We start from the raw sequence: 15,738 nt of genomic DNA on the forward strand, positions 1-15,738 counted from the left end.
CATCTGAATCTCTCTGGCTGATTAGCCAGTACAAAGCAGGAAGAGCAGGTTTTTGCTTAACAATGTGGCCAAATGAAGCTGCTCTTATTGCTTTTACTTGTTGTAGCCTTAAAGAGCAACTAATCACCAGGTTTAACCCTTCACTTTGCTGCAGTCCTGTAGAGGTGTACTCAAGATTGTGTCAATACACCATGACATCACTGATAGGTATGGTTACAGGTGCAACTAGGCACACTTCTGAACACCAAACCTTAAAAGTGTTTGAAGAACCTAGAGCGGGAAGTGAAATGCTGCTTTTCAGCCTAGTATTAAGTTACTCTTTAAGGACAGTTTTACGTATCCAGCCAGACTCTCACTCAGTGCAGGATCCACAGTGCTTTTGCCTTTTACAGTCTGATTATATGTCTCTCAGGTGCTCTTTGACACTGGTTGTGTAGCTTTAGAGACTCAGGCAATTTGTGACCATTTTAACAATGTGACATGTAAGCACCATGAATAACATTTTGGTTAAGGCTACATAAAATGATTATGACACATATTTCAGGTGAAGTGTTGCAGTTGGGTCTATATTCATGTCCGTGTCCTCTCAGTGAGGATGTCTGCAGTCTTCTTCTTTGTTTTTTTGCTTCTCTCACTCTGTGTCATTCTCAACCAAGACTTCCACTACAAACAGGACTCCACAGCCATGGCAGTTTTCATTCCTAATCTATTTTTTTTTAACCTTGTGTTTGCCAAACTCAAGGGAGCAACTCTTCTTTATTTTGCATATTTTGGTTCGTTGTTGTTCTTTTTGCTATTTATTTCATTCACGTGCAAAAATACATAAACATGTTGAATTAGCTTTTCCCATTGTACAGATTATTAAAGAAACATACCTGTGAAATTTGTGTTGTTTCTCAATGCAATATTTTACTGACAAACAAATTACAGGGCTGTTTAACAACTTTAGCAGTTACTTTGTACTCTAAAGGAAGAGCGTAATGTACAGTCTACGTGTTATGTAGGTTATTAACACATATAAATCCTACAGACATGTCTCTAGGGAACCACATCACAAGATCAGAAAATAAGACACAATACACTAAATAGTAAAACTTGGGATAAATAGTTTATTGGTTTAATAGGGGAAGAGTTTTTGTTTAGATACATTGGGTATTCTTTCATATACAGCACCTTCGTAGTACACTAATTTGCTCAGATAAACCATGTGTATGCAATACTTTTACATAATGTTCATGTACTATGTAGTGTTACTGTAACCAGCTCAAAGGAAAGACTTAAGTTATAGGTCATTATGTGGTATTTTGGCATTTGACCCTCATTTGACTTTGACTCATTTCAGGGCATTCTGTGTAGTGGCCTTTTTCAGTAATCCTTATAATAATTAAGTCAGTGGGGGTTTCTATACTTCACGTACCTCTGCAGAATGTAGTGTAAAAACACTACAGCTCTTTTCCTTTTATGCGTTTTAACATTTTATTTTGTAATCTCCCTGGGGAAAACATACACAGTCCAAATCAAAGGCGCTGTGTGGCACATCTGTTTACCATTGCAATAATGGAACTCTCTGTAATGCATTTGGCAGGAGCCGGACAGAGTATTATTTTTTCTACAACAATAATTGATATTAATTCATGCTGGCAAGGTTTTTTTAGTTCATGAGATTTTTGGATCTGCCCTAGAAAGCCATTTACAGAAAACTTTAATTGAATTATGTATTTTTTAAATTAAAATAGTGTTTCAAAGCACATGTGTGAGAAGTAATATCAGGCACTCATTCAATGAATTTAGTAATTCAAGTAAATATAGGGGTATCATTATATTAATACATTTACAATAAGAAACCTCTAATTTACCAACTGCAGTAAAGCATTCATTTAATGTAGCTCTTTATGATGCAACACGGTCGCCTACATGCAGCATCCAGTGTTGATCAAAATGATTAAACGTAAATCTTAAGTTTCGATAACATCAGTTATCAAATTACCTTCACACAATCTTAGACTCAGACTTCTATCATGTACACAAGGAAGCGTTCAGACGGTCTTTAAATTTTTTTATCATTTCATAGAACCAAAATTGTAATATTGTCCTAGTGATCAAGCAAATGTTTAGGAGCTGATTCTCTTTTAAATGTCAGAGGAGGATAAAATGGTCTAGGATATCTTGTATTACATAATATTGTCAAAATATTTCTTATGTCTTGTCATGGCCTCTTTGGTTGGTAGCATCCCCAAAATATTTTTTTATGCTAAATAAAAACACTTTTGCGCCACAAACATCAGTCACATCAATTTGCAACAAGACTAAAATGCTTTTTTTGTAAATATATTTCACACATGCTCTATATTCTCCCAAAAGGTATTATATTATTGTATACTGTTTAATCCGTTCTTGGGAATGTAATTCATACATTGATTATTCCACAGATAGTATTACTTGTAAGGGATTTTAGCCAAGCCACTTCTTCAATATTTTTTTTTCTTATGTTTAAAATGTAGGCTACATTCCTAGAAATAAACCTAAAGACCTGGGAAATGGCTTTATTAATGATGATGTAGTACCATCTTAACAATATTATTGAGTAATATGTTATTCAATTACTCAGTAATATAATATTGAGTAATCTTTTATGTTGGCATTCAATTATAGAAGGACAATAATGCCCAAAAGCAAGTTTACAAATTTAATTAAATCTTTTCTTAAATTTGTCTCCAAAATAATCTGCCTCCATTTTTCTCCCTGGACCCTTAATCATTTTTAATCTTGTACATGTGACAGCTTCAGAAACTCTAAAAAACACCTTCATTTTCCAAATACAGGCTATCAAAACACATTTGTGATATATACAAACAAAAAGACACGAAGCAATTATCACATTTATTGCACAAATATAGGATTGCAGACACAGTTCAACATAAACTCATCAGCAATGTAAATATCATTATCTAATGGAAATTACCCTAAAAACAATGTTGATGTCAAATGTGTGCAAGCAGCATCTATGTGATAAAAAAACCAAGGCACCATTTTAGTAATTTATGCCTGTTTGTTGCTAAGAAAAACATACTGTTTCCTGTCAAGAGTGGGTTTCCCATGGTAGGGGATCGCAGCTGTGCGTCTGTGAACTAATCATGCTGCTTTAAATGAAATCCACATGCACAACATTGACATACTTTGGCCTGAGGGCAGTGGGCAAGTACATTCTCCAAACCTGTCACCCTTGGGTCAGTTGGTTGTGACATCATTGGGCTTGTGTTTCCTGATCCTGCCCATATGCCAGTTGAGTGTAAGCAATTGAAGCAGCGGCTGGAAGAATCCGCCCTGGTCCTCACAAGCATGGTTCTTGTCATGGCTTTAATTTAAATCTGAGTCGGGATATAATGTTTCATTTTGGCCTTTGAGAGAAAGCAAAATAGTTCAGTTGATGATTTGCTGGTTAAAAGTCAAGCACTATGGCCTACAGATTTTGGCAAACCATTAAGACTTGGGAGGCAGAAAACCAGATGCTGTGAGATGTTATCTGAAGATTCAAAATATTTGGATTACAGCAAGGCCTTCACATTAGGAATGGAAGTCTTTTATAGGTCAATCAGTTGGATAGCTTGAAGATAAGTTGTAACATATTGCACAAAATAGATTTACTTTGCATAAACATCACCACAATTTAATGTAGCTTAGAGCGCAGTTAAAAGATTATCCTAATGTAGACGCAAAACCCAATCTGAAGGAATAAGAGTTGAGTCCAAACCACAATGAGTTTGTGCAGGGCATTGGAAAAAAATGAAGAGAGGAGCCCATCTAGTAAGGATAGAAGTTATTTTGTGGGTGATCCAAGTTGGGAGCAGATGCAATGAGATGAAATAAGAGGAAACAGGGCGTGAAAGTCTGGAAGCATTTAGGTTGGCCTCCCTTTGACACAGGTAGAGAGCGCCCGCTTTTCCTCAACCTGTCGGTCAAGTATTATAAAGTGGTTTTAAGCCGCTAGGAGTTACTTCTTAGACACCACTTAAATGTATATTCTTCTCACATGAGGCTACCACGTCAGACTTGGTGGGGCCTGGCCCTGTTTGGGCCTGTCTATGCTGTCAAGTTGATAGAGTGAAATGGAGTTTGAGGGACTCGACATCTCTGTCAAAGAGCTTTTTCCCCACTTAGCGGAGAGACCGTGAGAGATGGGTGTTCTAGCCCACTTTCAGGGCACTGATAGTACTTCATTTCAACTCTAATGTAAAAGGCTGATGTTTTAGCTACACCTTAGAGGGTTAGAGATTTAGCTGTACTGTTTAGCCTGAACCTATTATTTAAGTGCGTGTGCTGTACCACGCGAGTTACCTACCTGTTTCTAATGGTTCATTGTTCTATGTTAGCAGAGCCACTGGTCCACAGATGTGAGGAAATTCCAATATGTCAGTCAGTGCCTGATGCTCTATTCATTGAAGTTATTTCTTCGGTCCCTTCTCCTCTTGCTGCTAAAAGACACCAACATTCAAAGGAAAAACAACTGCAACCAACAATTATTTTCATCAACAAATAATTATTATTTCCCTGATTAATCGATAAATTGATGGGTCAATATAACATTGGAAAATAGTGAAAAATGTCCCCTCCAGTTCCCCCAAGTCCAAGGTAAAATCTTATTTTGTCCAACAGTTCAAGAATTTACTATGATATAAGACAAAGACAAGCAGGACATCCTTACCTTTGAGAAAATTTAAACAATCAGTAGATTCATTTCCTGTTGATCGACTAAATGATTTATTGACTGAGACAAACTCCCTGTTGAGAATTTCCGCTGTACTGGAAAAAATTCTTCTAATGGAGGCATTAGTGTTATGTCAAGACCTGAAATAAAATAACAATTTTGATAAACACTAAGATTTGCACTTAAATAAAAAAGGAATATTGTCAATTCAGTTCTGCCTGTGGATGTGGTTATGAGACACACGCCTAGCAGGTGTCCTGTGTCAAAGGTCACAACTTTAAAACTTCATGGCTGGTCTGCTTTTTGTATTTTTCATGTTCTGTCATCAAGAATTTGAATTTTTTGTATTTGTATCTTTTCATATAGTTATTCCTCATTTTCCCCATCTTCAGTACTGATTCGAGCAGTGCTAGATGTTTCAGTATAACGTAGTAATGGAAAAAGCTCTCAGAGGAATGTTTGGACAGATGGAAAAACTGTTTTGTCATTTCGTTTTGACTTATGGTTGCTTGGTGTATCTTTGCTGAGTGGTGTTGACTTAAAAAGGAAGCCGTTTTGAAGAAACTATATATGCCTACTCAACTGGTTGTTTATTTAAAGCTTTAAAGATGACAAAGTCATACATTGGCATGGAGTGCAAATATGCTGTTTAGTTTTAGGGCAGTCAGAAGTACGCTGCAGCTCCTGCAGCTGAACGTCTGTCAGGAACTGCACTGACAGAGACAGAAAATTATTTCCGCATCTTACAATTAGTCCCATTTTGGGATTAATAATGTGGCAAAATCATTGTACTTTACGTTAGCAAAACATATCTATATTTTTCATGTGGATATGTGTGTGTCTACTTTGTTTGACTTCATCACTCATGATTTCTCTAGTTTGAAGCATCTTGTGAGATTGGTCACCAGAAAGGCGTTGGTAAAGGTTAGCATGAGGTGAGTTGGATATGTACATGTTAGGATTTCACACTGCTCCTGTGCGTGGTTTCAAGCATGTCCGGGTAACTATTTTGGCCTGATGGATAAAAGATCTATGACTCTTGACATTCCTCTGCCCCATGACGCCGCTCTTACCAGCTGTTACCATGTTGACAACATGTGTTGTTTTGACTTCTGTCTTTGAAACCCCCCTGCAAAACAAGAGCATGAACAGAAAAGCAGCCTGAAGTTTCCGTGACCTTTTATCTTCCACCCTCTTGTCTCCTTCTTTCTGTGATTTGCAGTTTTATCTATGCACCAGAGAACATAGTTATACTGAAGAAGCTCTAACAAAAGACATGATGCTATCTTAAAGTGCATTAAGTTCACAACTATTACTACTTGGTCATTGCTTGATTTGGTGTACAGAAAAATTAAGATTTTGCATGAGCATGGTTAAGCATATAGAGCAGTTACCTTCTCCATCTCGCAAACTTGACAACACGTAGCCCAGGGTATAATTCTGCACTGCCTTCACAGTCTACTCTTGCATGTTTGTTCTTGATCCAGGTCAGCACTGAGCTCCTTTGAAGAGTCCATGTAACTATAGTTACCATATGCTTGGTATTACCATCCTCTTGCATTGTGAACGTGCTGCAATGTGATAGGAATTTGACTTTGGCTCTCAATTTTTAAGATATGGTCTCACTTATAACTAATAAATATAGGAAACATATAACAAAAAACTCTCATTTGTAGCCTAAATTGCCTTTAAGTAGCCTTTAATAGTGCATAATTTCTTCTAAATCTTTAAGGTATATTAGTAACTAGTTGTAATCCTATTAGCAGAAATTGTTAGTTGGCATGGTGGAAGACCAGCTGAAATGTAGGAATAAACCAACATGTCAAACATAACGCAGATATCATTATCACTGATCTGACAAAATCTGACATTTGGCAAAACTTGCATTATGATGTTTGTGAGGGTCTTTTTGATTTCTAAGCCCCAACATAAATCATTGTTTACCAAACAAAAATAATTTTATGGCGTAATTACAGTTCAAATAAATTCACATTCACACACAAAGAAGTTTTGATCTGTTTTGATCTTTCGTGGAATTTACCTTCTCTTGGTGGAATACTGTACAGTATTTGATTGCCATATTGGCTGAGTGGCAGATATTTAATCTCTTGGATACCTAACAGTTTCCATGTGTCCTTTCGGCTCACCTGCTCACAGCGAGGCAGTGGGTGGGGTCATCTTCAAGTTGCTGCCTGCCAGTCCTAGACAAAGACATTAATGCTCAAAAAGTATCTGATATCAGGCCGCTTATACTGTTAGAATGTATCTGTAAGAAATCTGTTTGTATGAAATAATATTTTGTTCATTTAACCAAAATCAGACATCTTTGTTCAGAACTCACAATGCTGTTTCATGGTTTTATTGTACGGAGAAAAGGCACGAATTAGCTGGGTCTGGTTTAGCACTCAATTATGTGATTTGTTCCAGAACTGTGAAACACTATCAAGTCAAGAATGCTGCTTTGGAGCCACAAGGTGGAATGCTTAAGAGCTGCCTCTTCGTTACTTGTGGCTTTAAATATCAATTATGTCTTTTTTCTGTTCTGCTTAGAAAACAACTTGTTTCCCAAAAGCTTTTTGACTTGACTGACTTTCAACTTTGTGCCAAATCTAGAGTGAGTCATTCCATTTTATAGTAATCCACATTATACCTGGATCAACATCACCGGATTATACTAGATTTAACCCACCTAATCATGTGAAATTAATTGCTGGGACAACGTGGGAGGGTAAATCTGTCTCGAGTGTTTCATTTCCCATGAGACCCATTGCTCTCTGTTTTTCTCAAGGGGTACTTTTAGAAAGGGTACCTCTTCATGTTGAAGTTACCTTGAGAATTTTTCCATATATTCAAAACACACCTTAGCAATTAACACTAGAGCACCAACATGACCTGTTTGTAATGATTATGACATACATAGAAGTTCAGATAAAGTACATGTAATGTTTCATCAGTGCAAACCACCAAATGCTATAATTTTACAAAGAATGCTTTTCAATAATCAGGCACCAATTTTCAAAAGACATGCAAACATCCATTTAAAGTTTGACACTTGTGGATTAGTCGTACCTGAGTGGGTGCTGGTGAGTGAAGCAGCCCAGCTATAGATTGGTAAAGCAGAGGTCCCTGAGTCCTTGCCCTCTTTTTGCTCTCAGAGGTGAAGCTGTCCTCTGGTCCCACGAGCTGTGCCAGCTCTCTGTGCTCTGTGTTACCAGCCCTGATTAACTAATGGCTGACAGATGAGGTTGGCAGGGTAGAAGGAGGAGCACATTGCCATATAGCGTCTTTTCTCCCACCGTTAAAATGCAGATATAGTTCAGCTGGGGGAGCATATCCCGTATGGCTGCGATTTCCTTTCTTCCTCCCTTTTTATTTTTTTTCTCTCTCTTTTTTCCTCCTGCTTTTACAGCAATAAGGAGGGGCTAGCCCTCCTCCTCATCCCCCCCACCCGACCCAACATGTTTGCCTGTCTCTGCTCTTGTCTGAGGTAGAGGGAGTTCTGTTATCATTTTTGAATGAGTGTGCAGCGGCTACGTGAATCTGCTACACTCAGGACTAGTCACTCAGCTTTGGCCTCGGCTTTGATGTTCTCCGTCAGCTGAGCCAGCCCTATGTTTAAAATGCCTCTGTAATTACGACGTGTATGATGCATGTGTGTGCAGGGTTAACCACAGCCTGCACCACGCTTAGGAAGAAAACCCTGGAGGTGGCTTTATTTAAGGGTTCAAATGGACACTCAAACCTTTATCAGTAGATTCTTTAACAGGGAAAAATGTCTTTTAGCTCTTAGGAACTTGAGCAAGGAAAGAAAATTAGCAAATTTAGGTTATTTTTTTTCATGGTCCATCATCTGTAGTATGATCAGCAGTATGAGCACACAGGGAAAAAAATCATGTGTTTGGTGTTATGCAACATTTTGAGATCATAATTAGAGGACAATGCAATATTATGTTTATTATCTGGACTGGAAAATATGCTAAGACAAAATGTATCTCTCCTTGTCTTATGTATTCGATTCCAGCACCCCATTTTTAGAATGGCTTTGTATGGGAGCGCTCACTCGTCAAGCAGAAATAGCAGGCACGCTAATTGCTGTCTGGCCTCACAGGGACTGAAGACTAGAATATTTTCATCTACAATCTCAAGCCTTTTTCAGAGCTTTCATCGGGGTGTCTGGCTTTTATTCATGTTTTTTTTTTCTCCTTCGTCATCGTCTCGCTAGCTTTTCTGAAGTATTTCTGAGTTCCTTATTCATACCAGATGAATGTCTCACCATGCGCATGCATTCGTGTTTCGCTCTGCATCTTTTCTTCTGCTTGGCTCGGCCTCTGCCTTTCACGGCCGCTCTAAAAGTAATTCCTCTGTTTACAGGGTCAACAGTTGGCTGCATTCCATCAATGTGTGAGTGTTTGAAAAAAGGTTTTGGCAAAATCCATTTAAGTTGTTTGGTCAAACGTGTTTGTAGTGCGTTCACCTGGCCATGAAATGGCAACCAGTAAGCTGTTGGATGCACTGAGTGCTCTTGTGATGAGGTCTAAATGCTGTATATGTAGTACTGAGAGAAACATTTTGTTAAACACCAATGTTTACATTGTTGACTCTGTTGATTTCTTTGGGTCTACATTCTCAACCTTCTATTCACTTAACTCAAATAATTACGCTGAAAAATACTTCACTGTGAAAATACATTACAGCATTATACAACTTTACAGTGTTTATACTTTTGTAATATCTTTTTGATTATGATCACTGTCAGTACAGATTGAGAAATATCCAACAGGACCTTGCTAATATACTCTTTTTTTTCTCATTCTCCACCCTACACCCATCCCCCTTCTTTCCCTTTCCCTCTCTAGTGTTCGGTGAGTTGTGGTCGGGGCACCAAGCAGCGAGAGATAGCCTGTGTTGTTCAGAACCAAACAAAAATAGTGGAGGAGCACTGCAGTCATCTGCCTCGGCCACGGACACAGAAGGCCTGTCGGGTGCGAGGATGCCCCAGTTGGAAGGCCAACAGATGGAGGGAGGTATGTTTGCTCTTCTCGCCATCTCCTCTGACTCACAGAACAGCCCAGGCCTCACACGGATCATACTAACGGTAACTGTTGCTAGCAGCTAATACACAAGCACAAACATAGCCGAAGGCTTCCCAGAGGCTGCAGATGTAGGACAATTACACACAGAGCACCTGGCCAATCACCACTCAGTTTATTCTTGTTTACTGTAAAATGTTTACGTAGTGTACTTCACATTTAGATGTCAGGTTTAAAATCAGACAAAATGTTGAAACAGTTGTGTAGTGTTATCTATCTAACAGCCTGATGCCAAATGAGTTCTTCTTTAGAAACTTCTTGTCAGACAACACACTGACTTGCGTGTCTGAAGATGTTGCATGACACACAAAAGCATGTTCATGCAAAAACACATTCCATTTACTAAATCTATCGAGAATTTTTGGTTGCATTAGACATCCAGTGGCGATCCAGTGTTGCGGCTGATGCAGCTGAGCTTGGCCTCACATAGGGATGAAAGCTTGATGTTAAGAATGACGTATGTCCTGAAGCACAGCAGGTTTCTGTACTGTTGTACACTAGTGTCAATTGCAGGGCAAAGTCCGTGCATAGAGGAGTCACTAGGGGAGTGATGTCACAGTCATTGCGGAGCCCACTACAAATTTATCACAAGTTGCAGAGCAGACTGAAAGGAGGAATGCTCAGTCATGCTCTAACAGATTACCCTATAACTAGGGTAACAACATACTGTGTGCTCAAAAACAATAAAAACAAACAGCTTGCATCGGTTGTCTTTTAAAACTTCAAATTCAGATTTTTTTGATTTTGTCTCTTGGGAGCATGGGAAACATCTGCCCAACACTGACATATTTATCGGCTTTTAAGTTGAGATTGCTAAGTGAGAGTGAACCAAAACAATAAAGTTGTGTGCTGGAAAACCAAAACAATGAGTAAAAACATGCCATAAAGCTCTGAAGAGGGGAGGGGAAAAGTCGGATGATGATTATTTGTGGGTTCATCACTATGAGCAACCCCTTTCACATACAGTAGTCATGTGAGCCATTCTTAAGATAAAAATATTGATTATAGCTGCTTTGTGTATTTATTTTCTTGTACCACACATTTTCTGTCACCCCTGCGATGAACAATGTTCTCAAAAATCGTTCCAGCTCCTCTCTGAAAATCTAACATACCTCCTCATTTCCAAGTGACCGTTAAATCCCCAAAGGTCCATAAAGACCCATGCCTGCCTCCCGCCACTCCCCACTCTTTGAGGGTGTCCTCCTCCCCCCTCTCACTCTCTCTCGCTGGTGTCTGGAAGCAATCATCTTCCTCCACATACCACTAGCAACCATGAAATCCTCAACTAGAGCATAAAGACATGTTTTATATCTTAATATCCATGCATGTGACAACTTTGAAACCTCAGCACCCACTGTTTGAGTTATTCCACAGCTACCCGGCCCTCTCAGTCACCTCTGACTGGTGTAATGGGCAACATGTAGGAATTTTACTCTTTTCACTGGTTCTTTGTAATGCTGTGCACCTACATTTTCAGTGTAATATTTTAAACTGCTGTTAGAGAGTTGGTTCATTGAAATTTAAGTAAAATATATTTTCTCATTTTAGAAGTTTAGATTTTGTTTCATTTGCATGTTTTTAATCAGATATCCATATCTGAAATGTCTGCATCCAGCCTAATACAATGGAGCTGTTTGTAGGGCATGCAGCATTGAAAATACACCCCATAATTCACCAGCAAAAGCTGTTTCCAGAAACAGTGTTCCTGTTTCACTGGATAATCCTCAGATCAGTCTGTCAACAGTTTTTATGGGGACTATATCTTCGGTACAAAGAAAACAGTTTATTGTGTGTTTTGTGGGTGCACTGTAAAAATTATCTAGGTGGTTCAACTTAAAAACTCAAGTTCAATTGCTGCCTTAAAAATGTGAGTAAACTCAACTTTAAGAAAAGCTTTGTTTCAACTCATGATGTTACGTTATACAATTTGTTTAATTAATGATAATTTGTTGTTTGAACTTAATACTGTGAGTTAAATCAACTATCTATATTACATTGTCTATTCAAGGAAATTTGCTTTCACTTGTCTAACAAACATACAATTCTACACCCCTTCAACTCACATTTTTAAGTTCAGATAACTCAACTTGAAGATTGCCTTTGTTTCAACTCATAAATTTAGGTTCATAAAGTGGATATAACTACAGTGTTCTAGTTGTCCCAATGTTAGTTAAATGAACAAGTTTGAGTCATTCTAACTCATAGTTTCAAGTTAAAGCAACTTAACCAAATTAATACTACTTTCCTTTCAAGTTAAGGGATTTAAATTCCAAATTTGTTTTAGTTTACATCTATAAAGGACCACAACAACAGCACCACTGTGCTATTATCTTCAATGACTTGTGACGGGGCAGGGTAGGTTGCTGGTGCGCCTGTGCACGCCGCAGTCAAAGTTCAAAATAGCAGCAGATGTCACCTCCTTTCAGAAAGGGCCTTAAGGCCGTTGTCTGGAACCCTTTCCACTGGTGGCACTAGTCTTGTTTACCACAGATATTTTATTGATATTCTATATAGTCTATATTTCGGTTGGAATTTGAATATATGACTTATCTGCAGTGTATAATTAGCAGGGGTGAGCAAGAGCACCAAATTTTCTGTATCTGTACTCAGAATTTGCGGGGCTTAATCTATAAATGGATGGTATTAACTGGAAGTTCAGAACTTGCTATATTTATTAGAAAACCATTTACAGAACAGCCTCAGAATTGAGCTTCAGAAAATAGTAATTGATTTTTTTATATTCATATATTTATAGTTTATAACAAAACAGATATTGACACGTTTTACTCTGATGATACTCATAAAAAGTATCTGTACCGGATACTCGTTTTAACCAAGTACTTGCTAAACCCTAATAATTAGTCGATTATGTATATGTTTTTCTTATTCCCAAAAGACGCAGCACCTAGGCAATCCTCATACTCTCGCCTTTTTTTTCAACTGATAACTTACATACGTAAGTTCAATCAACACGACAAAAGTGTCAAATAGTCAACACAATGAATTAATGCAAGTTTAACTTTCTAAAACTCATACAGTTGAGTTCAAAATCCAAAACTTGTCAGAGCTATTTGAGTTAAAAAGAAGAAGTAAGTTGACATGACTAAATGGGTCTATGATTCTTTTCAGTGTTATCCAGAATACAAGGGACAGGACAGTGTTTTTGAAAAAACATGTTGTATTTGTTGGAGTTGTCAAATTTCATCTTTGAGCAGCACAGATAAATTCAATTACTTTAATTCAATTATATCCATTGTATTGAGGTGGCAGCAGAAATCTAAAAGGTGGATGCCTCACTAACTGGGTGAAACCAAAGTTATTTGCATGGCTAGATAAATGAGAAAAAGTTTTTGTAATTTGGGAGAACTGACCCTTTAAAGTCTGGCAAGGCTCTGATAAAAGCACTACACGTCTTTTGCAGGAGTATAGAATCAGGTTTATTGTAGCTGTAGCAGTTAACAGTGACTATAACCACTTTAACGGCTGGCTCTATTTTCATTCTTTGTAAGATAAAAAGAAAAAAAACTTTTTTTGATTGGAAGGTCAGATTTCCTATGGTGCTTTTTGTTCTCTTTCCAAACTCAAGGACTTGACCCTTCACATTCAACCACACACTCTGCATTGATAACTCACAACTGCAGAGAGAAACTAACAACACAAATACATGTGTATTTGTCTGTATCTGTGTGAAATCGCTGAGGCCTGACCCTGTTCTTTGAGGTCTGTAGGAGAGTTAAAGAGAAATCAGGCTGATCAGCTCGAGCCTTAGTGCCTTCTCAGTATGCAGGTATGTTTCTCAAAGCACATAAAAGAGATGTTTGAGATAGAACCTTTTGTGACCCCAGATATACGTCTCACAAAGAAATGACAAACTGGCTTTGGGTTTATTAAGTACAGTGTTGGGGAGCATCAAAGCAGAAACTCTGACACTGCACACCAAATTAACATTTTAAAACATTGTCACATTAAAGTGAGTCTGTAAAAGTTTTCAAAGAATAAATAACACAATCCTTCTCTTGCAGTTGGCAACTTGAGTTCGTGAGCAATAAAACACACCCTTACTTCATTAAATACACTCACAGCCCTTCTTTGTGCGTTATGACCAGTAGCCTATGGTGGCACATAAACAGTAACCAATATTATTGAGTCAATTCACTGACTTCATTACCCGACTTCTTGTGGCATAATGTTTCAGTGTATCACCAATAAACATTTCAAAGATTCACCAGAAGACATGTTTGTTGTTTTCTGCATGCTGTCTCATTTCCCCATGAATATACAGAGAGAGCTTATACCAGATGTGTTAAGATGTCGCCCATTCATTGCAATAAATGTTGCTCAACCATAGAATATGACAAAAACATTTTCTCTCTTGGTTTGCTTCCACATTGTGCAGTCCAGCTGAAATTGATTGATTCATGTCTCTTTCCCTGAGCCCTTAAAACCGTGTCATAGACTTTACATTGAGAAGACAACTAACTATAGCTTTACTCGCCTTAAGGAAAGTTTAGGAAAATTTAAACCATCATGGGATGGAAATTTAAAATACAAAAAAGTCATATTTGAACTTGTTAGCTGTTCAAGGTGCCCTGCGTTCCACTCTCTCTCTGCCAGGTCCTCTAATACTGATGTCTTAAAAGAAACTGATTCAAGAGAATCTTGGGAAATGAAGGGGAATTCAACGTGCAAAGTCTCACTTTAAAGGAGTACTCCAGTGTTTAGTATTGCACTTCCATAAACGTGGGAACTCAAAATGGTCTGATAAATGACTGATGATGTCACCAGGGTTAATTGTTCAATCTTCGGAACACTCCCTCCAAAGCCACAAAAGACATTCTACAACTGTTTGCACAGGCTGAGTAGCCTCCTCCTAACAAGGAAACTGGACTTGTGAAAAATCAGTGGAGTGCTCCTTTTTAGATCAGCTCTAGTGACGCTGGAGTGGCATGAAAATATTATATTACTGGCAATATACTCTTCAGTATGAAAAACACAAGAACACATGTTTTTGCCATAAATTAAGTTTCCATTTTCTGCCCTTTTCTCAATCAGATGTGTGTTCTGTGTCTGTTTTACTAGTGTTCTGTCACCTGTGGAGCTGGAGTTCAGAACCGTGAGGTTTACTGCAGACTAAAAGGCACTGGACGTGTCAGACAGGATCTATGTGATGCTCACCAGCGTCCTGCCATGGTCCGGCCATGCCAAACTGCAGAATGCACACATTACACTTGGGTTGCTGGCGAGTGGGAAGAAGTAAGTACAGACTCATTCTTTCGCTCTCTTCCTACGTACACCCCCACCCCCACCACTCTCAGTCTCCCATGAGAAAGATGAACAGATGGTTTACCATCTTATTAAGGTTTTTATTGGCTGAGATCTCTGCTCTTCCTCTCTTTCTCTGCACCATTAAATGGACGACCTGCAGGTACCCTTGCACTCTTGTCAATCGTGAGGGCTTTGGTGATTACCATCAGTCGGTAAATTATAACAAACTTTGAAGTACCGATGGCCATCATCCGTTTTGTCCTGCTGAATATCGCTGTTCCGTGTCACGCTAGCGGACTGTTTTTTTTCTTTGCTCATCTTTCTTTAATGTCCCGCTCATTGTCCTCAAAAGTGAGGCATAAAAGAGGGGCACCATGTAGGGACAATGCGCTGTATCTTCCTGCTGCAGGAATGTTTGCAGTGTTCAGATTCCTGGCTGTGTTGCCTCGAGAACTTACAGCCTCATTTCTTTCACAGTTTGGCCTTGAAACCTTTTCTGTTCTCATGAAAAACAAAAACAACAAATATTGTCATAAAATCCACACACAGCAGACTTTTTTACACAAATTAATTTTAAGATTCTGGTTCATATCATTACTTTAAAATGATCCTATAAACCATTACTGGGTCTGAGGGAAACCAGCTTAACCTTTTTAATCTTTTATGGTAAATTATTTG

At 38.3% G+C, this 15,738-nt stretch overlaps 1 protein-coding gene and 1 long non-coding RNA gene across 7 annotated transcripts in view; one reads left to right on the forward strand and one right to left on the reverse strand.

Annotated features, from left to right (window-relative positions):
• The window catches only part of LOC123962509 (A disintegrin and metalloproteinase with thrombospondin motifs 20), an 88,323-nt gene that overhangs the window by 64,440 nt on the left and 8,145 nt on the right, over window positions 1-15,738 (forward strand). For all 4 annotated transcript variants that reach the window (XM_046038678.1, XM_046038677.1, XM_046038680.1 and 1 more), the window contains 2 exons: window positions 9,562-9,729; window positions 14,875-15,048. In XM_046038678.1, the coding sequence (XP_045894634.1) occupies window positions 9,562-9,729; window positions 14,875-15,048 (342 nt within the window). The remainder of the gene's footprint in view (window positions 1-9,561; window positions 9,730-14,874; window positions 15,049-15,738) is intronic.
• LOC123962510 lies at window positions 1,090-8,047 on the reverse strand. 3 transcript variants are annotated; one of them, XR_006822961.1, is made up of 3 exons: window positions 7,775-8,047; window positions 6,853-6,906; window positions 1,090-6,207 (listed from the first exon to the last, which is right to left on the reverse strand). It is a non-coding gene; the product is annotated as an uncharacterized LOC123962510 (long non-coding RNA). The 3 variants fall into 3 exon arrangements; XR_006822962.1 differs by having other exon boundaries at window positions 1,090-5,834; window positions 6,100-6,906; XR_006822960.1 differs by having other exon boundaries at window positions 1,090-6,906.

The sequence above is a fragment of the Micropterus dolomieu genome, linkage group LG22 (assembly GCF_021292245.1).
Source record: "Micropterus dolomieu isolate WLL.071019.BEF.003 ecotype Adirondacks linkage group LG22, ASM2129224v1, whole genome shotgun sequence".
Lineage (NCBI taxonomy): Eukaryota > Metazoa > Chordata > Actinopteri > Centrarchiformes > Centrarchidae > Micropterus > Micropterus dolomieu.